General features: G+C 32.9%; 2 protein-coding genes across 3 annotated transcripts in view; one reads left to right on the top strand and one right to left on the bottom strand.

Moving 5' to 3' along the window:
* Nucleotides 1-27034, bottom strand: part of CENPP (centromere protein P) — a 207293-nt gene that overhangs the window by 132816 nt on the left and 47443 nt on the right. For both annotated transcript variants that reach the window (XM_025040468.1, XM_006922811.3), the window contains exon 5: nt 23751-23847. In XM_025040468.1, coding sequence (XP_024896236.1) covers nt 23751-23847 — 97 coding nt within the window. The remainder of the gene's footprint in view (nt 1-23750; nt 23848-27034) is intronic.
* On the top strand, nt 2517-19388 carry OGN (osteoglycin). Its single transcript, XM_006922794.3, is given in 8 exon segments — nt 2517-3135; nt 3138-3235; nt 4319-4486; nt 6614-6707; nt 13198-13356; nt 15378-15580; nt 17566-17661; nt 18420-19388. Coding segments are annotated over 8 exon segments (1068 nt in total). The 5' UTR covers nt 2517-3056; the 3' UTR covers nt 18591-19388.

Raw genomic sequence — 27034 nt, 5'->3', positions numbered from 1 at the left:
GATAGAGTCACCAAAAAGAATTCCATGGAGAAAACTCTCAATTTTGGATAAATGCCCACTCTTGAGCCTGAAACAGCTTTCATCTTTTATTACTGTGCAATGAAAGCTAAACAGCTTTCTACTAGGATACTATATTTCTTTCTGGAATAAAATATAACCTAAATTTCAATCATATTTTATACTGAGAACTGTGTAGTAAAGAATTTAACCCCAAGGTGAGGTCTGGATTTTGGTCTCAGCTTCTAGGAGGTAATCTATATCTTTCTTTAGAGTCAGCACACCAGATTTGAGGGTGGGACTGGTCATACTTGATAGTCTTAAAGTTGGACTGGCCATAACAGAAAAGATCATGTGATTTAGGATGGGGGCATTAAGTTATGCTGTATCAGTCAACCTGGATGCTGAGGTCAATTACATGGACATTCAATCAATCATGCCTAAGTAATAAAGCCCCAATAAAGACTCTGATCAGTGAGACTTGGTAGTGCTTCCCTGGTTGACAATGCGTATTGTCACAAATCAATGCTGAGAACAATGAAACCTTTGCACTTTGGAACCCTCCCAGACTCTGCCCATTGCATTTCTTCTTTTGGCTGATATTTAGGTGTATCCTTCCCCTGTAATAAACAATGGCTATCAGTGTGTTCCATGAGTCTTTCTAAAAAATTATCAAATGTGAGGGTGGTTTTGGGAATCCCCCCAAACTTACAGTGATGTAAGAAGTGAAGATGGTCTTGGGGACCGTGTCCTCAAACTTTAAAGTTTGACTAACTCTGGGCAAAAAGGTGGGTTTATTTTCCAGTGCAATTCTGAATATCTCTAGAATCTTGCCTTGTGTAGTCACTTCCCCTTCAGGATGGGTGTGGCCTCTAACTTGCTTCTAACCAACAAAGTATGGCAAAGGTAATGGCATGTATATGATTATGTGTGCATGACTGCTACAAAGACTATAATGCCCATCTTGCTGGAAGACTATTTCCCTCTCTAGCTGTGAAGAAGCAACCTGCCATGTTAGAAGCTGCCTGATGGAAGAGGGCACATTACAAGGAAATGAGGGTGGCCTCTGACCAACATTCAACAAATAACTGAAGCCCTTAGTCCCACCTTCTGTACAGAGTTGTGGCCAACAAACAAGTGGGCTCACACGTGGATCCTTAACCCTACTCAATTCTTGAAGTGGAGGTGCAGCCCCAGCCAACGCCTTGATTGCAGCTTTCAGGTAAGATCCTGAAACAGAGAATCACGCAAAACCATGCCTGGACTCCTGACCCACAGAAACTGCGAGGTAATAAATATTATTTTAAGCCACTAAAGTTGTAATAAATCACCAATACAATAGACACGTAGTGGTATTCTTCAAAAATACAACATTAGTGGAATACTTCTAAAATGAAAATAGGATCATGTCACTCGCTAATTAAAAAAATCTCTCAGTAGTCTCTCACTGGCTACAGATACTTTAGCAAGATATAAAAGACTCTCCTTAATCTGACTTCTAATCACCTGTCTGATCTCTTAATATGCCCCTCACGTCTTTTCTCCTTCCCTCCAATCTCCAGCCATATACAACTAATATAAATTTTCTCCATGATTTACTATCCCCCACCTATGTGATGGTTTCCTTCCTAGAACATCTCAACCTCTGCCACCACCCTCACACCTTACCCATTTTCTCTACATAAGTCAGCTTGGCGAAGCCTTCGTGGCCTCACCCTCTCCCAAGCTATCATAGAACCCTGCACATTTCTGTGTAGCAGGTCCCATTGTGTATCCTGTGGTTTGTTTGCTGCCTTTCTTGCTGATTTACAGACTAAAAGTTCTTTGAGGGGAGAAATTGAGTTTTGTTTGACTGGACATGTTTTATCTGTAGTTCTGGCAGAGAAGAGGTGCTCAATCAAATTTTACTCGAATGAACGTCAATAAAATTGTATTTACTGGTTACAACTTCTCAAAGAAAGATATAACCCACAATAATTTTTTGTAGTACAAAGTATCAAAATGTGTATACCATTAGTAAAACTACAAATCTGATTCTCTAAATCTGACATTTAATATCTATCCAGTTTACTTGTTCCCATCCTGTTAAACCTGCCACACAATGCAAAAATAAATCAAATAAATAATGCTGTTTCATTACTGGGTATTTTCAAATACTTTAAAAGTTGTATTATATCCTTAAAACCATAAAATTGACAATTTATATCAACCTAAACCAGAAAATATCACAACTAAATCTAAAATAATTCACATTCAAATAAAAACATGGGTATTCAGGTTTTAGTTTATCCAAGCTTTAATTTGAAAGGACCTAAAGCCAATTTTGAATAGAAAAGAGAATAAACTGTATTCTTTCATTTTCTATTTTTTAATATTTATCCACATCCACATTTATTGAATTTTTAGCTTAGAGGAGAAAAAAAAATGTTATCTTGATTGCTAAAAGTACCGAAGAGTGATAAAAATAAAAGAGAATCTTTAAAGATATTCATGTAGTTATCTAAAATACCAGTTAAACTTTAAAAGATTAAATTTAATATTAAATATTCATAGTTTCCTTCATTTAGCAAAGAAATTTTTTATTATCAAACCCCAAAGAATAAATCAAGTTTACTTTTTAAAAGCTGATTCTGACCCTTGAGTTATTTTATATGCAACTAAAATAAAGGAGAGGATACCCTAAATGACTAAACTATAAAATAACTTGTGCTAAAACTAATTTTTACATTTTACATTTCTTGGCTATATACTAACTGTAGTACTAGAACAATATTCTTACTTCTCAAAAATGAAGATAATAGACTGTGCTTTGGTTTGGCGTTTTATTTCATTCAAAAAGCAGATGTTTTATGTCCTGGGAAAGCATTAAAATGAAAAGCATGATTTTATAACTATGTCATCTTCATAAACTAATATTCACAAAAACATTAGTCTTTATTTTACAAGGTACAAATAACACGAACTTAAGTATTTAGTAGAAGCAGACTAAATACAACAGCTACAAATATTTTAAGTACAGTTCTCTACTACAACACACTACATTTCACCCTAGAGAAAGAATGTTGGCAAAGATCTCTACCACATGGAAACTGCTTTTAAAGCCGTTGGGCCCTGAAATTCTATTCAGCAGTTTGAAATCAATCGCAGCTTTCCTCATTCACCCTCCCACTTGGGGCTTATGCACAAGCATGAACATCTATTGAGGAAAACCACAAAAAACTTCAAAATAGCTACAACGGTAGGCTCCTTTTTCACGTATTATTTTAAATATCATTTGTTAAGATGTGACTCATCTAACAGTCTTAATAAATGTAAAAAATCTCTAATTTTTTTAAAGTTTCAACTACCTTGAACAACTATTTTTTAACAAATACTTTAGTATATATCATTGCATAACTTTAATATCCATGCAGGCAAGAACAGGGTCACAAACCACGTTATTCTTAATTTTCATCCACTGATTTTTGACAAACTGGCATCTATAATGCAGTACTAGCAACTCTGAGTGATTCTGTTTGAAGTTACTTTAGAAAAAGTCTAAAATGTACACCACCAGATAAAATTCACTGGTGAGCCTAAATCCTTGCCATTACATTCTTTCAAGTCCTTGATTAGAATTTCTATATTTCTCTACTGTGCAGCAGAATTTTTTCATTTTTCATAGTTTAAATTTAAAAAGCAATGCTATTAACTAAAAACAGAAAGACTTATAATTTAAAAACTAAGAAAATGAAAATTATGGCTTTTCTTATATTTTGTGCCACCTAAAAGTTTTAATGACTACTTTTCATAATGTTAAATTTAACGTTTAAGTTTTAAAACTTCTTGGAACTTGTTTTTGTTCATGCCAATACAAATCAAGAGTTCTAATAAAGTAGCAAAGTTGAAATATGATATTTTAAACTCACATGAAACAGGATCTTGGGTCTTCATTTTAACTATTTACACTACAGGTATTTTAAGAAGATTTTAAGTGCATACAAGTACCTCTGTTCAAGGCACCTAATTATTAAGAAACTGAAATTATCAACATTGCTTGGATTTTTGTTAAAAAAAGAAATAAAACCATTTTCTGAAACTGTTTTTCAGAATATCACTGATACATAAAAACTTTTAGCATCTAATTAAAGATCACTAAGGGTTAAATACTTGTTCCCTGGCCCCTACTGCGTATACCCTGCCAAAAAGTCCTCTAAGCTCTTAAATATTGCTTCGATGGTCTGCGTTTTTATTTCCAGGGGAAAAAAAGAGTATTGTCCCACAGTCAGCAGGCCACTAGCTTAATAACTTCCAGTCACCTGAATTTTTGTTAAAAATGAAGACTCTGCAGTCTACACTTCTCCTGTTACTGTTTGTGCCTCTGATAAAGCCAGCACCACCAACACAGCAGAACTTACGCATCATCTATGATTATGGAACAGATAATTCTGAAGAAACTTTATTTACCCAAGATTATGAGGATAAATACCTGGATGTGAAAAATATTAAGGTACCTTATTTCTACTCTAAATTTAACTTCTAAAATAGTCTAACCCATTTAAATGCATGTTTTTGTTTTTTTCTGAATGTGTCTGATAAGGTAAGGGGACAGAAAAAGCACTTTAAGTGATTCAAGGTCATTATAAATAAGTGTCCCTAAGATTATATTTTTAAAGTATGCATGCCTCCAAAATTAATAAATAGTACCTATGGTAACCAAACACATAAAACTTAAGGAAAACTAAACTGTAAGCTGATCCCTGACCAGTTGAGATTTGTGTTAAGTAGTGTTATACAATGTTCTATATTTTATATTACACTGCCTCAGAAAAGAAGAAATGTGTAATAAGAGAAAAAAGGATGAATTACCAGCTTAAGGTCTATTATTTTAGGAAGAAATGGTTCAAGAAAATAAATAGAAGAGTAGTGGTTATTTTGGTATGTACAGTATTTCACAATAGTTTATACCTGACAACTATACACAGTACCAAAAAATAAAAAAACTACTTAATATGGGGCTTTCTTTTTTAATTAGTTTCAATAATTTAGACTCTCTGTCAATTTATACCAAGTAATTGTAATTGTCATTGAGTTAATACTGTACCACATGTTTCATACTCTACTTGTATGGGCTAAGTAATTACTTATGATTTTCTTGGCATACAGACATGAACACTGAGTAAGGAAAAAGTTAATACAGCACATAAGTATCTGTTGTCTGCCTACTGTGCATCACACACACACACACACACACACACACACACACACACACACACACACACACACAAATAGGAAATGCAGCCAAATATATAACGATATTGATTGCTTCAGTTCTTCTCCACTATAAATAAGATGGCAAAGATTTTTAAAGTAGCCAGTTATTAATTCCTTCTTCCTCCTTTTCTCCCTCCCTCCTTCCCTTCCATCCTTCCTTCCTTTCTCCCTTCCTTCCATTCTTTCCTTCCTTACATCTCCCTCTACTTCTCTATCCCTCATTTTTTCTTTCTAGTACATGAGCAAATGTTAACACTACAGTTTCATTCAGTGGAGTTGGTTAATATGTTAGTATTATTCTTGCCTAACACTAAGGCAAAGAAGATAGGGATTTCCAGTTACAGCTTCAAATTAAAAAAGAAAAAAAGCCCATCATAATAATAAGCTATTGGCTCATAGAGATGATTTGAATCTACCAATCAGTTAATACTTTCAAATTTCTCTGGTTGTGAAAATGTAATAAGTAAAAGAAGTTCTCTGTTTCTTTTCTTTATGTTGCTTTAGAAGTCTATCTTAATATAAATGCAGGGAATAAGATATTTGTGAAGTGGAGTAGAATTCAACAGCACTTAATATACAAACACAGAGTGAAAGGGATTGTTCAACCAGAACACACATGAGAATGAAGAAGTTAAGACCGAGACTAAGGGGGAAAATGCTCCCAAAGTGTAGAGAAACTAGGACCCCACATAATATACTTTAGTCTAATAGCAGAAAACGTTCTCTCCCAAAATATGAAACAGAGTAAATTATAAAGACCCCAATTCTCTTGGAGCTAATAGCCTGGACCAGTGGTCTCAGCATGATGGGTAGGCTGGAATAAAAGGACTCCAAGGGTCAGGGCCTAAGGAGGCATGTAGGTAATTAAGGCTCACTTCCAGAAGAGACAGAAAGAGCTTACTCAGTGTGCACATGTATAACACGACTGATGCTTTAGTTCTGTTTGGAGAAGAACCATGAAGAATAATTAGAAGAGTTACTTTACATAAAAATAATCTCAAGACACTATCTTCATTTTAGATTTCACCTCAGAAAAACTTTAATCCCAAGTCAGAGAATTCTCTCCTAGTTCCCATTTGGAATTTCAATATGTTCAATATTTAAGAAGCACTGAGTTTCACTTTTGGAAATAAAAATGTAAAAGATCTGGTTCTTTTACGCAAGAAGCCCACAGTATGGAGTAAAAACAAGCCAAACAAATATTTACATTATGATTTAATGAACAATAAAATGGAATTATGTACAAAATCCTAATGAAACACAAAAGAAATGCTATAACTGTGACTATAAGGCAGATCTATCAGTTTTATAGTCAAAATTAGACTTTATTACATCTGATAATACATTTTAATTTTTCTAATAGGAAAAAGAAGCTATGATAAGACTTGATGAGAAAAGTCATCAGTTACAAAAGGATGAGAGTTTCACACCATTACCCCCCAAGAAAGAAAATGATGGTAAGTATGAATAGCCAATTATCTACTTTTTAAAAGGAGCTTTAAAAAATAGCTTACAATGAGCTTTATTCTTTACAGTAATCAAAAATTGCCTCAGGATATAGCAAATCCAAATGGTGGAATTTTATTGCCAACGATAGTCAAACAGGTATATCGGGAGTTCACATTATTTCCCATCTCACATTATGTATGAGAAACATGGAATAGGAACATTCAAGAACAACCAAAGCTTAGTCCAAGTTTAGCTTTTAGAAAGTATTTCTTTCTGTCTATATAAAATCAATTGAAGAAATAGTTATTAAACACCGGTTATTTTCAAACACAGTCCTTGAGATAGGATAGTTCAACTTGATTTTTCAACTTTATGATGATTCCAAAGCCATACTCATAATACATTACATGAGATACTCAATATTTCATTATAAAATAGACTTTGTATTAGATAATTTTGCGCAACTGTAGGCTAATGTAAGTGTTCTGAGAATGTTTAAAGTTAGCTAGGCTAAGCTATAATATTCAGTCAGTTAGGCATATTAAATGCATTTCCAACTTAACATATTTTCAAGTTTCAGTTTATTGGGAGGTAACCCCATTGTAAGTTGAGGAGCATCTGTACACAGTCTAAGAAATGCATCACAGGTGATTTCATCATGCAAACATCATACTTATACAAACCTAGATGGTACAGCCTACTACGCGCCTATGGCATAGCCTATTGCTCCTAGGCTACAGGCCTGTACAGTTACTATATAAAACAATACAAGATTACAAAAAGCACAAGAAACAATATGTAATCAAGAGACATGGTAAACACAAGATAGATAAGGCTACTTGCCAGTGTAACACAGCATGCTGTTTTACAGCAAACTTTTTTTTTTAATAAGTAGAAAGAGTATGTACACTCTAAAATAATGATAAACAAGTACAGTGTGGTAAACACATAAACCAGTAACATCGTCATTTATTATCAAGTATAATGGACTGTACGTAACTGTATGTGTTATACTTTTATATGACTGGAACTGTGGTAGGTTTGTTTATTCCTGCATCACCATAAACATGTGAGTAATGCACTGTGCTATGACGTTATGAAGGCTACAACTTCATCACGTGATAGGAATTTTTCAATTCCATTGTAATCTTATGGGACTATCTTTGTTATATGCTGTCTGTCATTGACCAAAATGTTGTTATAGGGTGCATGGCTCTACATAAATAATTAAAATATACATTTAATTGAAACAATAGAAAATGTGTAACAAACTACAAAGTCCTACTTAATAGTTCTTATCTATTTGGTTTATTCTTGCTCTATCACAGAAGATTATTTCACATGACAACATGAAAAAAATAACATACTAATTTCTATATTGCCACAATAAAATTAAAATAGAACAAAACATAATTTGTATTTAAAAATCTGAAAGGTATAGTAAAAATAGACTTGAACAAATAAAAAAAAATCCCTTGCTCTTAAATAGGATGACTCAACATCATAAAAATGTCAGCTCTCCCTAAATTTATAACAATAAACTTTAAAGATGTGGTAAAGTTGATTCTCAAGTTCATATGGAAAAAAAATCAAACTCGCAAAACCAGCCAGAGAACTACTTAAAAATAAGGATATATGTACCACAGGAACAAGATGTACCACATGTCAAAATACTTTAAAGCCTCAATACTTTTAAAAAGTGTGATACTGGTGCATTAGCGGGATAGAAAGACCAGAAACAGATAAAAATATATGTAGAACTTTACACTATAATAAATTCAGCATCTTAAGTCACTGAAGAAAAGATTATATTTTTTTAAATGGTGCTTGGACAACTGAGTAGTAGGCTGGAAAGGGATACAATTAGATCAATACTTTACACAGTAAAACAAACTCCAGTAAAATTCAGGTCTAGCTCTAACAAGCGAAACTGTACAAATCATAGAAGAAAACTTGGGTGTGAGTTGCTTCAAAATCCAGAGGCAATAACAGAAAAGATCTATAAATTTGACTCCATAAAATTAAACTGCTGCATGGCACAAAACCATCATAAATGAAGTCAAAGACAAATGAAAATTGAGAAAAATATTTGCAACTTATATCACTGATAAAGAGTTAATATCTCTACAAAAAAAAAAAATTGGTACTACTTGTGGACAGGAATTTGGCAATATCTAACAAAACCAAATATAGATTCATTTTGTGACACAGCAGTCAAATTCTAGAAATTTTTTACCTTAAAGATAAACCTAAAAATAAGAAAATACATATGCAAAATCATGGAAGCATTGTTTGCAACTGCAAAATATTGGAAACAATCTAATTGCCCATACGCTGAAGAGTGCTTGAATAAAGTATGGTACATCCACACAATGGAATACTATGCAATTGTAAAAATAAATGAGGAAGATCTCTACGAATTAACATGGAATGATTTCCAGAATATGTTACATGGAGAAAACCGAAGTACAAAAAAGTATCTATAGTATGCTGCCTTTTGTCTCACAAAGAAGGAGATATAAGAACATATACAGGCATCAGTTCACTTGTGTGAAAAGAAACTCAAGGAGGGTAATTAAAAACAGACTAGTTGCCTAAAGGTTACTGATAGGGGATGGAAAATGAAAGGGTTGTGTGACACTTCTCTGAGTATACACGTTTTGCATAGATCTGATTTTAGAATAAGGTTATGTTTCACATAGGCAAATAAACAAAAAATTATAAATAAAATCAATAAGGATAAGATTTTAAAAACCCAAATTGAAATACAAACAGACAAAAAGAAACTTAATTACATTTCAAATGAATAACATAACACACCAAAGGGGGAAAAAATCTAATCTGAGTAACTTTAAACACAGTATTTTGACTATATACCTTCAGGCTAAAGACAAAAAATATATATATATATATATATATACACACACACACACACACACACACACACACACACAAGTACTAAAATTCCATTGTATAGGTTTGTTTTCTACAGTGTTACAGGATAGCAATAATGAAACAACTTATTGCTTGTTCTAGGACTCAATAAAATAAATATACTGTGGATAACGAAAGGTAGATTTCTCACTGCCAGTGAAGGGTGTTACCAATATGAAAAGGGGGAAGGCTAGAATGAACACTGTGGAGTTGGACTGGAATGGAAGATATCACCATCAACTCATGCCTGTATACAGATACAGAAACAGATATAAATGTACTTGTCTATGTGAGTATGTACCTGTTGTGTATATACATATGATATGTTTATGTATATGTCAGTATATGGTGTATACATATATGTATGTATGTATGTATATGTGTACATGTATATATATAGTAAAGGGAGAGACAAATATACATATATGTATTCCCTAACTCTCTCTGCTGAAAAAGTCTAGAAGCGATGAAATCCCCATAACAACGAGCATATCCACACCCAAATCTTGGTTTCTAAATACCACTCTCCACTAAAAGTAACCAGTTCTTCTTGAAGATATAGCTGATTTCAGGCTTGAGGCAGGGAAAAGGCAAGATTAATCTGGGACATTTTACCAAGCCAGAAAATAAGGAAGTTCTCAAAGAATAATGGTGATATTTTACTTTTAAAGAATTAACCAAAATATAAAATATATGTAGGTATAAATTGGCAAAAGATGTAGAAGACCTGTACACTGAATCTAGACAACAATACTGAGAGAAATTAAAAAGACCTAAACATATGTATAGATAGATATATTGTGTCAAGGACCAGAAAACACAATGTCATTAAGATGTCGATTTTTTCTCAAATATACATAGATTCAATGCAATCCCAATTAAAATTCTAGCAGATTTTTTAATTAATAAACTGATTCTAAAATTTATGTGGAAATGCAAAGAACCTAGAACAGTGATAACACTCTGAAGAATAAAGTTGGAAAATTTATACTACCTAATATCAAGACTTGTTATAAAGCTATAGGAATCAAGATATTGTGGTATTAGCATAAATATAAACAAATAGATCAATGGAACAGAAATAAACTTACACAATATGCTAAACTAGTGTTTTACAATGGTGCCAATACAATTCAATGGAGAAAAGCTAACCTCAGAAAAAAGAGTGCTGAAAGAACCAGATAGTTAAAGAAAAAAAAAAAACTAAAACTTTAACCCTTCCTGATACCATATATAAAAAGTAACTCAAAATGGACCCTATGTCTAAATATAAAGAGCTTAAATTATACAACCTTTAAAAGAAAACACAGGATAAAAATTTAGTAATTGGCAAAGATTTCTTAAATACAACACACACAAAAATGAACTATAAAAGAATCAATTGTTCTTCATTAAAATAAAAATGTTTGCTCTTCAAAAGACATTGACAAGAAATAAAAAGACAAGCCACAGACTAAAGGAAAATATCTGTGAAACATAAATCTGATAAATGATTTATATCTATAATATATACTCTTATAAAATGCAATAATAATAATATAAAAAGTCCCATGTAAAGAACAGGCAAGAGATATGAAAAGACACTTCACCAAAGAAAATTAAGTGGATGACAAGTATATCAAACGATGCATCATTAATCATTAGGAAAATACAAATTAAAACACGACATACCACAACACACCTTCCTTGATTCAATGGCTAAAATTAAAAAGTCCAAACATATCAAATGTTGGTGAGGATGTGGAGCAACTAGAACTCTCATGCAGTGCTGATAGGAATATAAAATGGTGCAACCACTTTGGAAAACAGTTTGGGACTTTCTTCAAAAGGTAAATATACACCTACCCAGCCATTTTGCTCTTAGGTATTTACCCCAGAAAATAAATGCATTAAGTTCACACAACTTGTACATAAATGTTTTTAGCAGCTTTCTTTAAAATAGCCAAGAACTGGAAACAACCAAAATATCCATAAGAGATGAGGTATAAATTGTGTCTATTAAGAGCAATGGAATACTATTCAATAATAAAGAAGGAATGTGTTACTGATACAAGCAACAACAGATGAATACAAGCAACAACTCAAAATAACTATGCAGAGTGAAAGAAGCCATACAAGAGTATATATATACCACATGATTCTTTTGATATAAAATTCTCAAAAATGCAAATTAATGTATAATGACAAAAAGTAGATGAGTGGTTGCTTGGGAACAAGATTGGGAGGGAGCGATTACAAAAGGGCATGAGAAGGTTTGGGGGGTAATGGATAGGTTAATTAGCTCAATTATGGTAATGGTTTCACGGATATATACATGTCAAAACTTATACAAGTTAAATTTGTGCAACTTACTGTATGTCATTTAAGAACAAAAAAGCTATGGCAAGATATAAAAGAGCTAATTGGCTAATATGTGACAACTGATTATAAAAATAAATATGATGGTAATGTATTATAACCCATGGGATAAGGGATTCATAAATTCATACTGACAGAAATAAATAATAAATAGATAGATAGATATAGATAGATAGATAGATAAGAAGAGAATGTTCACCTTACACCAAAATGCCAACTCGCAAATATAGAGAGAATGGTGGGATTAGAAAATCATTATTTGGCAACCCTCCTAATGGTAATAAACCATTCAGGTAAGAATCAATGGATGATAAAACTACTGTGTGAAAGTTTAATGACAAACAAGATGTTTAATATCTCAAAGTACTTCTCTGGAAGACACTTATTAATTACAAAGTGAAAAATATTTACTTTACAGAGTGAAAAACATGGTGAACACCAAATGAACCAAGTGACCAAAGACAGCATTATCAAGAATGGGACAAATAGATACCGTGTGCCCCTTGATACATGGCACTGAGGACCCAACATCACTTCTATGGTATTCCTGCCAAAAATGGGGAACCTCAGACAAACCCTAATTTAAAATCATTCTGCAAAATAAATGCTCTGAAAAATAATTTTCAAAAAAATTTCGAAATTTTTCATAAAAGTGAAAGGTATAAAAAAATAAAGACTAAGAAACTGTTCGAGGTTGAAAGGAATGAAAGAGGCACAAGTAAATGTAGTGAATAATGGCACAGTGAAATGGATTTCCAGCAGTGCCTACGATGACTAATTTTCAAGTTAAGAGTTTGCTTATCTAACTAGTGGTTTCTAAATCCCTTAGTTATCACTAGTCTGAAATGTGTTTGTGCCATACCAAGTGAAAAATCAAGCTTGTGTTTACCTTAAGTTCTGCTTTACAAATGTATTTGGTATTCAAAGGAGGAAATATAACTCAATCAATTCAGCAATTAAGAGATCAATGCTAAAACAGAGAATAAAAGATTGTGGATTACAAAACCTGAAATAAAATTTTGGTAAATTATCAGTTACGATACAGGTCAGTAGCTATTATAACTATGATATCTTCCTTGCTATCACCTATAATTCTATAAAATATCTTTTAAATTGGTAATAACATTCGTGACAACAATCATTTTACCATTAGAAGTCAACTGTTTTTAAACTAGTTTATATTTTTATGATTGTTTCCCAATTTAGAAATGCCCACATGCCTGTTGTGTGTATGTTTAAGTGGTTCTGTATACTGTGAAGAAGTTGACATTGATGCTGTACCACCCTTGCCAAAGGAATCAGCGTATCTTTATGCACGATTCAACAAAATTAAAAAGCTGACTGCCAAAGATTTTGCAGAAATACGTAAGTTAGTTTAAAATAAGATATTAATATTAACTCATGTTAGTATTAAATTCAAATAAACAGAAGATTCTAGGCATTTGTGCCTATTACATCTAAAACAGTCACTGCTGGAATATTTAAATATCTACCACATTTCACAAAAATCCACTGTTTCATTGGTGAATCTCCTTTCCATTCAGACCTCCACTGTCATCTTTCTTTACCAGTGACTTTGGTGTCTATGTTGACAGCCCATCTTACATATAGGCAAATTATGTCTTCTCAACCCCAATATTTCAAGATTTATTTGCCTTAGCCAGTCAGCAGCACCAGTATAACCAGGATGCTTCTCCAATCACAATGCTTTATTTGCTACATTCACAATAAAAGCATAGCAACTGCTTTCCTTACTCATGGTTCTTAAATCCGGCTACATGATTTAAAATATCTGGGGAAGCATTTTAAAAATACTGATACCAGGTCCTAGTCCCCAGAAGTTCTCATTTAGGTGTGGGGAGAGGCCCAGGCATCATCATTAACCAAAATCCTCAGATGATTCTAACATGGAACTATTAAAAACAGCGCTATTTAACTCCTTCACAGGTCATGAATAATCTTGGACTTCTGACATCCTCTCAAATCTTACAACTGTTTGCCACTTAGGGCACTACCATAAGCACTCCAAAATCCCCAATTTCTTCAGTGCCTACTCCCCATCCTGGATCACTAATCCTTCAAAAGTTGTCGTTAGTGCTTCTGAAGAAAATCACACCTAGAATTGCAAACTGGCCCCACTACACATTTACAAGTTTAACCATAATTGGCTTCATGCTGCCACTGGTAGCTCCCAATTGATTGAAGTACAGTTGCTCCTCATTATTTGTGGACTCCATATTATCAAACTCACCTACTTGCTACAATTTATTTGTAACTCCCAAATCAATATTTGCAGCACTTTCAACGTCATTTGCAGACATGTGCAGTGGCAAAAAAAAAAAAAAAAAAAAAATTGACTTACCCAGCCAAGGTGGAACAAGGTAATGCTCTGACCTTTTATTTCTGCTTTTATACTGTTAACAAATGTCCAATTCAGTCTACATGGCGCCACATTTTTCATTTTCATGTTTTTTGCTGTTTAAAATGGCCCCCAAGTATCATGTTGACATGCTTTCCAAGTGCAAGGAGGCTGTGACATGCCTTATGGAGAAAATACATGTGTTAGGTAATCTTCATTCAAGTGTGAGTTAATCTGCTGATAGTTGTTGAGTTCAATGTTAATGTATCAACAATATATACTGAATAAGATGTCTTTAAAAAGAAATACATAAAATTATGTACTGATTAGTTGAAGAAAATGTGTGACCAGAGGCTCAAAGGCAACTAGCCCTGCATTTTTCCTAGGAACAATGTTTCCCTATCTACTAATTCAGTGTTTGCAGCAATTTTATACACATGACTATCTCAAATAATGAGAGCTGATCATATTTCTTAATCGTTCCAGACAAACAAAAGTGATACATATATACACGTGCATACTAAATTTCTCTCTTAGTCTGCATCACTTTAACTAATTAGGGACATTTTTTTGTTTCTTGTTGTTAAGCAATAAGACATACATTAAGATAACATACACACAATAACAATGCAACGTGCTGGCAGAAAAAATAAAAAAATAGTTACGTGATTCCATTCAATCAAATATACTGCTTATTTTCTATGATTTGCCACCAAGAATTTCTTTCAAACTACATGAACATCCTGAGAAAGGAAACAGAAAGATAGAAGGATTGTATTAACTTTAAGTTCCCTTCCAAACCTGAGATTCTGGGACTCAAGGGAGAACGGCCCTCAGTGTCAAGCACAGAACAGATGCTCAACATTCATTCAACAAAAATTTCCTGAGCTACTAACTGTAAACACTTTATTAGACACTAAGAATAAAAGATGTCTGAATGACCTGTTAAATGCTTTTCTTCAGTCCAAATGAGAATTTAACTTATTTTTGTATATTTTCTATGTTTTTTGCATATTTTTCCTTCAAGCTAACTTAAGAAGACTCGATTTTACTGGGAATTTGATTGAAGATATAGAAGACAGTACTTTTTCAAAACTTTCTCTGTTAGAAGAACTTACACTAGCTGAAAATCAACTACTGAAACTTCCAGTTCTTCCTCCCAAGCTTACTTTATTTAATGCAAAATACAACAAAATCAAGAGTAGAGGAATCAAAGCAAATACATTCAAAGTAAGTATTTTATAGTATGAGTGAACACAGTATCAGTTTTATGCAGCCAATGATAACATGATAAAAGAAAGAGAAACTCTGGTCTAGAATTTAGTTTCATTTTAAAAACAATTTTAATTTAATAAATGAAGACATAATTTACATGAAAAATAGCCATACTGTTAGGTTCATTCTGTCTAGCTTATGCCTGTACCTCACTTAAAATTATATAACCTTTATCTTATTTCATGGACTACATCATGTCCCATTTTTCTCACTTGTTCACACAGCAAGTATTTATTTGTATAGACACGGTTCGCATCCTTGTGGCACCAAGACTGTATAAAACCTCAAAATGGGAGTTTTCCTGTGTTTCTTTTTCCTTACAATATTAATAATTTATAAATGCCAGAAAAAACAAAGTTCGAGAAGTAAACACTGAATTTTGCTTTTAATACTTAAATGTATCAAACCACAGAATTCTGTAGGTAGACTTTCTTTTGAATTCTATGATGGCACCTAATACAAAATTTTGTATGTAGTAAAAATTAGATATATTTTAAAAAATTTAATATTCAAGAAAATATATGTACAGGGAAAAGGGAAGGTGTCCTACTCTGATTTAGGTAGCCAGGTTGTCTCAAAATGCACTGTATGTGGAGAAGTAATCACCTCAGCCCAGGGCTTCCATAATTCTCTGATATACTCATTCTAGTCCCGAAAGGAACCGTAAATAAAAGGATCATGCTACTGTTGGCAACAGACAACCTCATTCAAAAGGAAGTCTTGTAGGTTCTAATGTGACACATCCAAGACTATTAAATATTCATTATCACATAGTTTATAATAATCACACAAATGTACAAACTGTCCACAAACATATAATCTGTCAGAAAATGTAAAAATATTCCTTTTATCTTTTCTGTCTACATTTAAGGAAGCAATTTTCAAATTTAAGGGACATTCTAGAGATACATCAAAGTTCCACAGAATATAGGGGATTCTTAGGGGACTTTTAAAAACTGGACTCACTTTAAAAACAAAAAACCCTTTAATTTTAAGATATATAATTCAAGCTGGTAAGACTCTGAATAACTGGCATATTAAAGAAGTCCAGGATCTGATCAAAACTTTACAAAAGGAATGTTTGGATATTTTGGATTTTACACGTGTATTACAGAAGAAATTCATGACAAGTTGGCATGGAAATGATAAACTAAGCTACTTTGTATTTTTGCTTAACACTCTAGGCTGCAAAGGCCACCAGCAAAATCAAGTTACACTAACCCATGTAAAGAGGCCCACTGGGGAAGATAGGAGCTTAGGGCCTATACGGTGGATGGTAGAATGCTTAAGAAAAGATTAAAATAACAGCAAATTAGTTAAAAAAAAAAAAAAAAAATTCTGCCATAGGATGCATATCAAAGATAAGGTAAAATATTAATGTGAGGGGTAACTACATTTTAAAATCATATTATAAAATTATATACAGCAATGGGTTACTGATCATGTAGAGAAATCCAACATCAAGCCTTAGAGGGAAAAGATTATAGCTTTGGAAAACATCTTACTAACAAGCACACACAGACATCTCTTAGAAGTTTTCATTTTGCTACAAATTGAAGCTAAAATGGGAAGTTCTGAAGGTTCAAGAGAAGTTATGGCAGCATCAGGATCCAAATTCAATCCTACACAGAGATTGACCTCCTTAGCTGCTCCTAAGACAAACTCAAAGGGCCCCAGAAGCTGGCATGAGGACTGAGGCTAGGCAAAGCTGGGTATTCAGAGATCAGATGACTGGACAAAAATGTGGAGATGTAGCAGGGCTCTACTGCCCTTTGTAAAGGACCAAAAAAACCCCAAAGCTAAAATACTATTAAAGCAATGATTAATAGTATTGATATGTATCTATATTAGTATCCATGTGTACATGGTGTATAGAGTTTGAATCCTGTAAAGAAATGGATTGACTTCAAACTCTCAATCAAAACTACCTTTCCTTACAGAAACTGAGTAATCTATCCTTCCTCTACTTGGACCACAATGCACTGGAATCTGTGCCTCTTAATTTACCAGAAAGTCTACGTGTAATTCATCTTCAGGTATGATTGCCCTTTCTGATCTTAATTTAAATAATTAAGGGTCATTAGATTCACAGGTAAATTCTACCTATCAAAAGTGTTAATATTGAACCCAATGTACTCTCCTGTCCAGAAGTCCTGGTTCTGTCCAGAGCACCATGAAAGGACCAGCAACACTAGGTATGAGGTCTTTTCTCAAAATGGGGTTTGTCTCCATCTGTGCGCTTAGTATCTCCTAGTTAATTTGGCACATGGATTTGAAATTAGAGGACACTAAGACCTCTGGTTTATGTTTCTTCCTCCAAATAGCAGTAAACATTCGCTTTTGGAGACTTTCTAATTGATTTTATTGTCCAACATCAATGAGGTAACAGAAAGTGAAGAGGGAAAAAAAATAAACTAAAATTGGTCTTTCAGAATCACAAGAATTCCTATTTGTTCTTTTTACTTCTTTAAAGAATATTTAAGGACACAGTATGTATTTTGAGTCAATATTCTAGAATAGAATACTTTTTCCTGCTAATATAATCTTATTTATACTCAGAACTTTGTTACATGGATATTATTCTAGCAATAGCAAATAGTCTGTTCTTCCAAAGTCACACTGTAGACTTAAGAAAAGCTCAGATTGCACAGAGAGGGTTTTATTACCATGATACACAGTATGTAAAATAGTTTAAAAATCATTCTTTAGATAAAATACTCTGTGAGATCCCATTACATAGCATACAAAAGGCTGATTTCAGATTTCTGAACAATTTTTCCCTTTTATTTTCCAGTTTAACAACATAACTTCAATTACAGATGATACATTCTGCAAGGCTAATGACATCCGTTATATTCGAGACCGCGTTGAAGAGATACGCTTGGAGGGAAATCCCATCGTCCTGGGAAAACATCCCAATAGTTTTATCTGCTTAAAAAGATTACCTGTAGGGTCATATTTTTAACCACTATCAATGTGGCATATAAACTAAAGTACACACATACTTATAATCTGTCTCAATAATGTCTACAAGAGCATATTTAATATTAATTTTGTATCCCACTATGAAGGAATTCTATGTTTTATGCAAGGATTTTGAAAAAGCTTACATATAAACAAGCAAAAAGTAAAACTGAATCTCTAAGTTCGAAACAAAGTAATGTGAAAATATTTAAACAGTATTACAAAATTCTTGTAGTTGGTAGTAAAGTGCCATTTGAAAGGTATGCTTTTTTATATAAATATCCAAATTTAAGAAGCATTCTTTCTATTACTAATGAAGTGAGAAGTTCAAGACTTTAAACTGTTTGTCCTTTCTGGCCTTTACTGGATCTCAAAAGCATTTAAGGCTGACGTTCCGAAAACTTTGAAAAGCTAAATATTTCCAGTGATATCCCATTTTTCTTTTATGATTCATACATTGTTCATTATGAAGTAGAAACTCTGTTTCCTTTCTATTAAGGCAGCTATTATATTTTTACTTAGCCTGAAATAGGGCATAGCTTTATATCTAGGCAAAATTTTCCAAATAAAGCATAATTTTACTCCCTGATAAACAGCTAATATAGTAATGTTCAACTTATTCTGCTTTGTACTCACACAGTTAAAGGCTTTAGTAAAGTAGTACAAAATTTTATTTTATCTTAATATTAACATTCAAAATCTAGTATAAAACATTTTAAGAAATCAAGCAGAACAAAATCAGTATGCTTATAAAAAAAAAACTTGAAAGTCTATCCCATTTCTCGGAAAATAGCCATAAAGTTCTCTATTGTTAAGATTTAAGAATATCATAAATACTGAAAAATATTTTTTTACACTATAGGAATGAGAATCTCATGAATAAATTTGTCCAAATATAAGACATGAAAACAAAATGAATTCTATGGTGTTATTACACACCATCCTCCCACCCACCCTTACAGATACATGTTCAGACAAACGGACTATATATTGACAAGAAAGTTTCTGAGCAACATTTTCTAAAGACCCATAATTCACTAATACATTTAATGGCGAGAACTCACTTAAACCTAATAGTGATGATTTATGATGACACTGTGTTACCAGATTAAAGTTCCTAAAATAACTTTCCGCTTGCCCAAATCCCATTCAAAAGTCTTAGTCTCTACATTGCTCAGAGGTCACATACAAAATTATCAGTGCTTTAGAAACATGAGTTTAAACCGTGTATATAAAAATTACCAATACTGTTTCCAACATAAATTATACCTTAGAATCAAGTTGGTCTCCAGAACAAATATTTATTCATAGTTTTAAGCATTTGTTCATGTTTTCCTTACCTAGAATGACCTCCTATCTGTTTTTCAAATTTTTCCCAATTTGTCAAGGTTGACCCCCAAATGAAACATTTTTATTAAATGATCCATGATCTCTTAAAGCCACAATAATTACCCCATAACACTTATTAACTCATTCAGTTATTTTACTTTGGTAACTGATAATCATAACTATTGTACAGCTTTCTCATTATTTTCTGTGCATGCTTCATTTCTCTATGACTGAAAGCTCGCTGAGTACACAGAACACATCCAATATTCCCTTTATACTTTCAAAGTGCCTGGCTAATAGTGAGCACATCTGAATTGAATATACAATAAATAATGCAAAATAAAATCCATTTAAACAAAAGGGCTCTGTTTTATTTGGAAAAACAGAATTTTCAAACTATTATAGTCATGAATAAATCAATGGAAATAAACTGTAACTTATGTGGGAAAATAAACCTGATAAGGAGAATCGAGTGGTAGGAACCAAAACTGAGGCAATTCCTGTCACATTTTCAGATGTCAAATAAATAATATATTCCCATGCTCTTTATATAATTAAACTTAAAGGGAAAAAAATCGTAAAATAACTCAAATTTTAGAGAATGTAAAAACCAGTAGTTTAGATAAAATAATAGTTAGGAAAGACACTGGTAAAAACTCTGTATTATAGAATTATCATTAAAAAATAATATTGAGACTTCTAGATAAAAAGAAAACATGAATATGGGTACCTGATAACCTTATATACATCCTTAAGTAACAAATAAAATGAGTAAAAACATGCTGATCACTATCTTAGATATTGCTTCATTCTTGACACTGATAAAGAAATAGAGACTTAAAATTAAAAATACTTTCCCTTACGAACATTCCTGAAAGAAACTAAAGAAGACATGCATAAATGGAAAGATATCCTGTGTCCATAGACTAAAGACTGAATAGTTAATATATCAATTTTACCCACAGCAACTGACAGATTCAATGCAATCTCTATCAAAGTCCCAATAACATTATTTGAAAAAATAGAAACACCCATCCTAAAATTCATATGGAATCTCAAAAAACTCCAAATAGCCAAAACAAATTTAAAAAGAACAAAGTTGAAGGACTCACACATCCTCCTTTCAAAATGTAACTACAAGTGTTGTTCTGGCATAAGAACAGACATATAGATCACTGGAATATAATAGAGTCCAGAAACAAACCTTTGCATAAATAGTCAAATGATTTTCAACAAAGGTGGCAAGACCACTCAATATGGAAAGGAGAGTGTCTTCAACAAATGGTGCTATAAAACTGAATATGCAAAAGCAGAGGACTAAAGTTGGGCCCTTAGCTTACAAACTGGATCAATCACCTAAACTTAAGACCTAAACTATAAAACTCTCAGGTGGGAAAAAGAGAAAAATCTTTATATTAAATTTGGCAATGATTTTTTTTGGATATAACATCAAAAGCACAGACAGTAAAAGAAAAAAATTGATAAATTGGCTTCATCAAAATTAAAAACTTTCGTGCATCAAGACACTATCAAGAGAATAAAATGACAATCCAGAGAATGGAATTTTTGCCGATTATATATTAGATAAGGGATCAATATCTAGAATATACAAAGAACTCTTACAACTCAACAACTACAAAAAAATCCAAACAACCTGATTCAATGGGTAAAGGACTTGAATAGACATTTCTCCAAAGAAGATATACAAATGGACAATAAGCACATGAAAAGATGCCCAATATCACTAATCATTAAGAAAATGCAAATCAAAACCATGATGAGAATACCACTTCATACCCATTAAGGTTGGCTATAACAAAAAGAAAAAAAAAAAACCCACCCAAAATAACAAATGTTGGCAAAGATTTGGAGAAATTGGAAGCCTTGTAAATTGCTGTTAAGAATGTAAAATGGTGCAGCTACTGTGGAAAAGAATAGGGCAGATCGTCAAAAAATTAAACATAGAATTACTACATGATCCAGCAATTCCACTTAAAAGTATATACTTGAGAACTGAAAGCAGGACCTCGAACAGATATTTGTATACCATTGTTTACATAAGCATTATTCGCAATAGTCAAAAGATAGAAATAACCCATGTCAGTCAACAGATGAATGGATAAACAGAATGTAGTAAATACATAAAATGGAATATTATTCAGCTGTAAAAAGAAATGAAATCCCGACCCATGCTACAACATAGATGAACCTTGAGAACATTATGCTATTTGAAATAATCCAGACAAAAGGGATAAATTTTATGATTCTGTTTAAATGAGGTAGGTACCTGGAATAATCAAATTCATAGAAACAGAAGATAGAATGGTGGTTCCCAGGAGCTGGGGGAAGGAGGTAATACTAAGTTAGATTTAATGGGGACAGAGTATCAGTTTGGGATGATGGAAATGTTCTGGAGATAGATATTAGTGCTGGTTGCACAACGATGTGTTTCTTTCCATTCTAATAACCTTATCATTAGCAAAGACCAGTTCATAGAAGCACTATACCTTCTATAGCAGCAATCCTCAACCTCTTTGGCACCAGGGACCGATGCTCCTACAAGAATCTAATGCCTGATGATCTGAGTTGAAGCTGAGACTGATGCTAGTACTGGGGAGCAGCTGCAAATACGGATGAAGCCTAGCTCCCTTGTCTACTGCTCATCTCCTGCTGTGTGGCCCAGCTCCTAACAGGCTACAGACTAATACCACTAGCACCAGTCTGTGCCCCGGGGGTTGGGGACCCCTGCTCCATAGGAAAAACACACCAATTATACTTCTATACCTGCCTTGAAAGCACTTGAAGGTGAACCGGCTTTGGAAATGGGACTAGCACTCACGTTTCTCACAACCTATTCAAATGTATAAGTAAACAACCATATGAGGTGATTTATAACCATAAATGCCAGCATATTCCTCAATCATCTGTGAAGTGGAACTAGTTTGTTCTGGTGCAAGAGCACCTGCAAGCAACAAACATAATCATGAGAACTTCTCAAGGGACCATAGTATAGGTACAGGTACAGGACAGGTACTGGCATGTTTCATTCTAAAGAAAACCCTATGCCTGGCAGATTTTATTAGCTCAACAAATAGAATGCAAATAATAATAAGAGGAAGTAAAAGGAAAAAAAGAAGTCCAAAATAAAGGAGAATTAATACCAGTCATAAAAACAATAGTCATGACCCAATTAGGCTTTCAAAGAAACCTGAACCGTGAGATGTCATTTATGTTGAATCTTTCAGAACTAATTTTTGTGTGGATTACTGTTGTCAATGATTTGATGCTATTCAACTGAGTAGGACCTGAGGGATTTCAATGTAGTCAAACATAATTCTAGTTATTCCACAAAACAAAGGGAATAAAAAGGAGTCTTTTAATGCATTAGTTTCAGACTTAAGAAGCATTACTTTACAAGAAATGGGCTTCAGTATTTAAACTTGAAATATATGATAATTAAGCTCAAAATATAGAGTCTGGCTCAGGAAGTAAAGATTAAACTGCTTTGTGTTAAGCCTGCTATGATTATATTCTTTATTAACATTTATCATTTTATTTTAAGTACCCTTGATAGATTAATTTTTCAAAATGTGTTAAAAATTCAATACAAATATAACTATACTTCTTTCAAGATAGTCAATCACATAAAATTCACTGATTTGTACTGAAGCATTCCTCCTTCATTTCTTCAAATAACCACAAATTCCAAAAGCCAATTAAGACATTTTCTGTCACTTAAAAACTTTAAGGAAAGAATGTTATGTTAAATCCCCAAATTAACATGAGCTCCAGTTTTTCATATATGTTTAAATTTAAAGACTTTGGACTCTACCTTGAAATGTTTAAATGTGCGCTTACGATATTCACACCACTCCACAAAAAAGTGTAGGCTTCGGAAAAACATAAACAGATCTCTTCTTTCTTCTGCTCTGTAGGAATAAAATATTCTATGATTAATAAATATCATTAAATGAGAGCTCCAACCTGGTTTTACTTCTTATTATTGCTTTTTATGTTCCTTTAATAAAGCTAAAAAAATATTTGATATATTTCTACATACTGAACTCTGTACTTTTGAGTATGTGCCCCTGTCTGATTGCTGATGCTACTTTCTCAGCCTGGAATACCCTTTTCCTCATTTCCAAATGTTTAAATCCTACCTATCTTTCCAGACACCATTCAGATGCAACATTCTCTTTGAAATCTTATTTGGTGACTGTGGTACAATAAAGAATATATCTTGTCTTTGTGTCCAGTTGCTGGTACAGAGCTTCAAAAACCCTTACAACACCTGAGTGATGAGAGTGCCTTTGTTACATTAATAGTGACTCACATTAGTCCCTAGAAAGCCTCCGAATAGGGGCGTGTCACCAGAGAGACCAACCAGACATCCAGCAAAGGTGGGTAGGGAGGAAGGAGCTCAATTACATGGACAATAATTTAATCAAAGATCCCTATGTAAGGAAACTGCAATTAACGATCCAGACGGCACAGCTCAGTGGAGCTTCCTGCTTGGTAAAACCATTGATGTGCTGGGAGGCTGATGTACATGGATTCCACGAGAACGTGCAGAGAAGCCCTATGTTCCTCCTCATGGCCCTACCCCAGACTTTAGCCTATTCATTGCTTCCATTTGGCTGTTTCAGGGTTATGTCTTTTACAATAAAACTATAATTTTCAGCGGAGCACTTTCAGTGAGTTCTCTTGATTATGAGCAAATTACCAAATCTGAGGAGGTTGTGAGGAAACCCAAATTATAGCCAAGTAGGTCTATATGAAGTGCAGGTGGCCCCTAAGACTTGTGGGTGACATCCTAAATGGAGCAGTCTTGTGGAGGCCTCTGCCTTCAACCTGTGGGTCTGTGCTAAATCTGGGTAGTGTCAGGACTGAATTAACATATCCTAAACTGAGAACTGAAGGAAACCAAAAGAACAGTATGTGTAACAGAGAATGTCAATGAGAAATTATAAAAAAGAAACGAATAATTTTAGAACCAAGGAGTATAATAAAGGAAATCAAAAATTCAAAAGCAGATTTAAACAGGCTAAACAATCAGCAAAAATGAATATAAGTACAAAGAAATTATCCAGTCTAAGTAGCAAGAAGAAAAAAAGAATGAAGAAAAACAAATAGACTGTAAGAAACATCTGGGACACCATCACGTATACAAACATATACATAATGGAAGTCACAGAGAAAAAGCTGAGAGAAAAAGGAGCTAAAAGCATATTTCAAGAAATAATGGTCAAATCCTCTCCAAACTAGATGAAAAAATTATATAAATCTAAGAAGCTCACAAACTGTAAGAAGGATAAACTCAAGAGAGACCCACGCATTATACTCAAACTGTCAATACCTAACAGAATTTTCAGAGTGAAGTGACTCATTCCACAAGGAATGGTAATAGTTGATTTACCATCAAAAACCATAGAGGCCAGAATGTACTGGGATGACATTTAATGTGTGAATAATCAACCAATAATTCTATATCTGGCAAAACTATCCTTCAAGAAAGAAGGAGAAATCAAGACATTCCCTGATTATCAAAAAGCTAAGGGAGTTCATTACTAATATACCTTCAAGGAATGCTAAAGGGAATATACTTCAGGCTAAAATGAAAAAATACTAGACAGTAACTCAATGTTTCATGGAGAAATAAAGAACATTGGTTACATGGATAAATAACAAAGACAGTATTACTGCATTTATTTATAGGCCCTTTTTTTCCTATGTGATTGAAAAGACTAATGCATAAAGTAATAATTTTAAATCTACATTAATGGGTACACTATGTATAAAGATCTAATCTATGATAATAACAATATAAAAAGAGAGGGACAGATATAAGGAAATAGTTTTTGCAAATTATATGATGTTAATTCAAAATAGATTATTTTAAATTTAAGATATTAATTGTAATCTTCAAGTTAATCACTAATAACAAAAATTACACAGATAAGGAAATGAAAAGGGAATCAAAATGGTACACTACAAAAATCAATAAAACAGTAAAGGTGACAGTAATGAAAGAATAAAAAAGATATGACATACAGAAAACAAATAGTAAAATGACAGAAATACTTCCTTATTAATAATTACTTTAAAATGTAAATGATTAAACTCTCCAAATGAAAGGCCAATTGGCAGAATGAATTCTTTAAAAAATGATCAATCTATATGCTGTCTATAAAAAACTTAGTTTAGAAGTTAAAAAATACTACGGAGGTTAAAAAATGAGGCTTGAAAAGATATTTCGTGCAAATAGTAACCAAGAGAGAGCTGGGGTGGCTACACTATCATCAGACAAAACAGACTTTAAATCAAAAATTTTTATAAGAGGCAAAAAATTATATTATATATTCACAAAAGGGTCAACTCACCAAGAAGATACAATAATAGGGTCAATTCACCAAGATATAATATAAGCACTTAACAAAGGACCCCAAAATATGATGTATAATTTTATAGAATTAAAGAAAGAAATAAACAATTTAACAATAATAGTTGGATGCTTCAGTACCCCACTTTTATTTAGACCCAACAAACATATACAAAACATGCCACGCAACAATAGAATGTATATTGTTCTCATGTGCACATAACATTCTCCAGGATAGACCATTTGTTAGGTCTCAAAACAAGTCTAAATATATTTTAAAAACTGAAATAATACAAAGTATCTTTACTAACAACAATAATGTAAAAGTAGAAATTAACAAAAGGAGAAAACATGGAAAATTCATAAAGTGGAAATTAGCAACATACTGTTAAATGACCAATGGGACCAAGAAGAAATGGAAGAAATGGAAGAAATGGAAGGAAGGAGGGAAGGAAGGAAGGAGGGAAGGAAGGAAGGAAGGAAGGAAAGGAGGGAGGAATCTTTAGGGAATTGTGAATGAATAACAAAAGGTTTAAACTTTATGTCATCAATTCAGAATAAGGGAAAGATCCTGGGGTTGAAAAAAACATTTGAAGAAATAAAGATTGAATACTTTCCAAATTTAACTAAAAAAATGTCCCTACAGATTCATAAAGATATCTAAGCCCAGACAAATGATGACTAAACTTCTGAAAAGTATTTGAAAGCAGGCAGAGAGAAATGAAGGATTACAAACA

This window comes from Pteropus alecto, unplaced genomic scaffold (genome assembly GCF_000325575.1).
Source record: "Pteropus alecto unplaced genomic scaffold, ASM32557v1 scaffold129, whole genome shotgun sequence".
Classification (NCBI taxonomy): Eukaryota; Metazoa; Chordata; class Mammalia; order Chiroptera; family Pteropodidae; genus Pteropus; species Pteropus alecto.
Note: the sequence above shows the minus strand (reverse complement) of the source record. Positions and strands in the feature narration are given on the sequence as shown.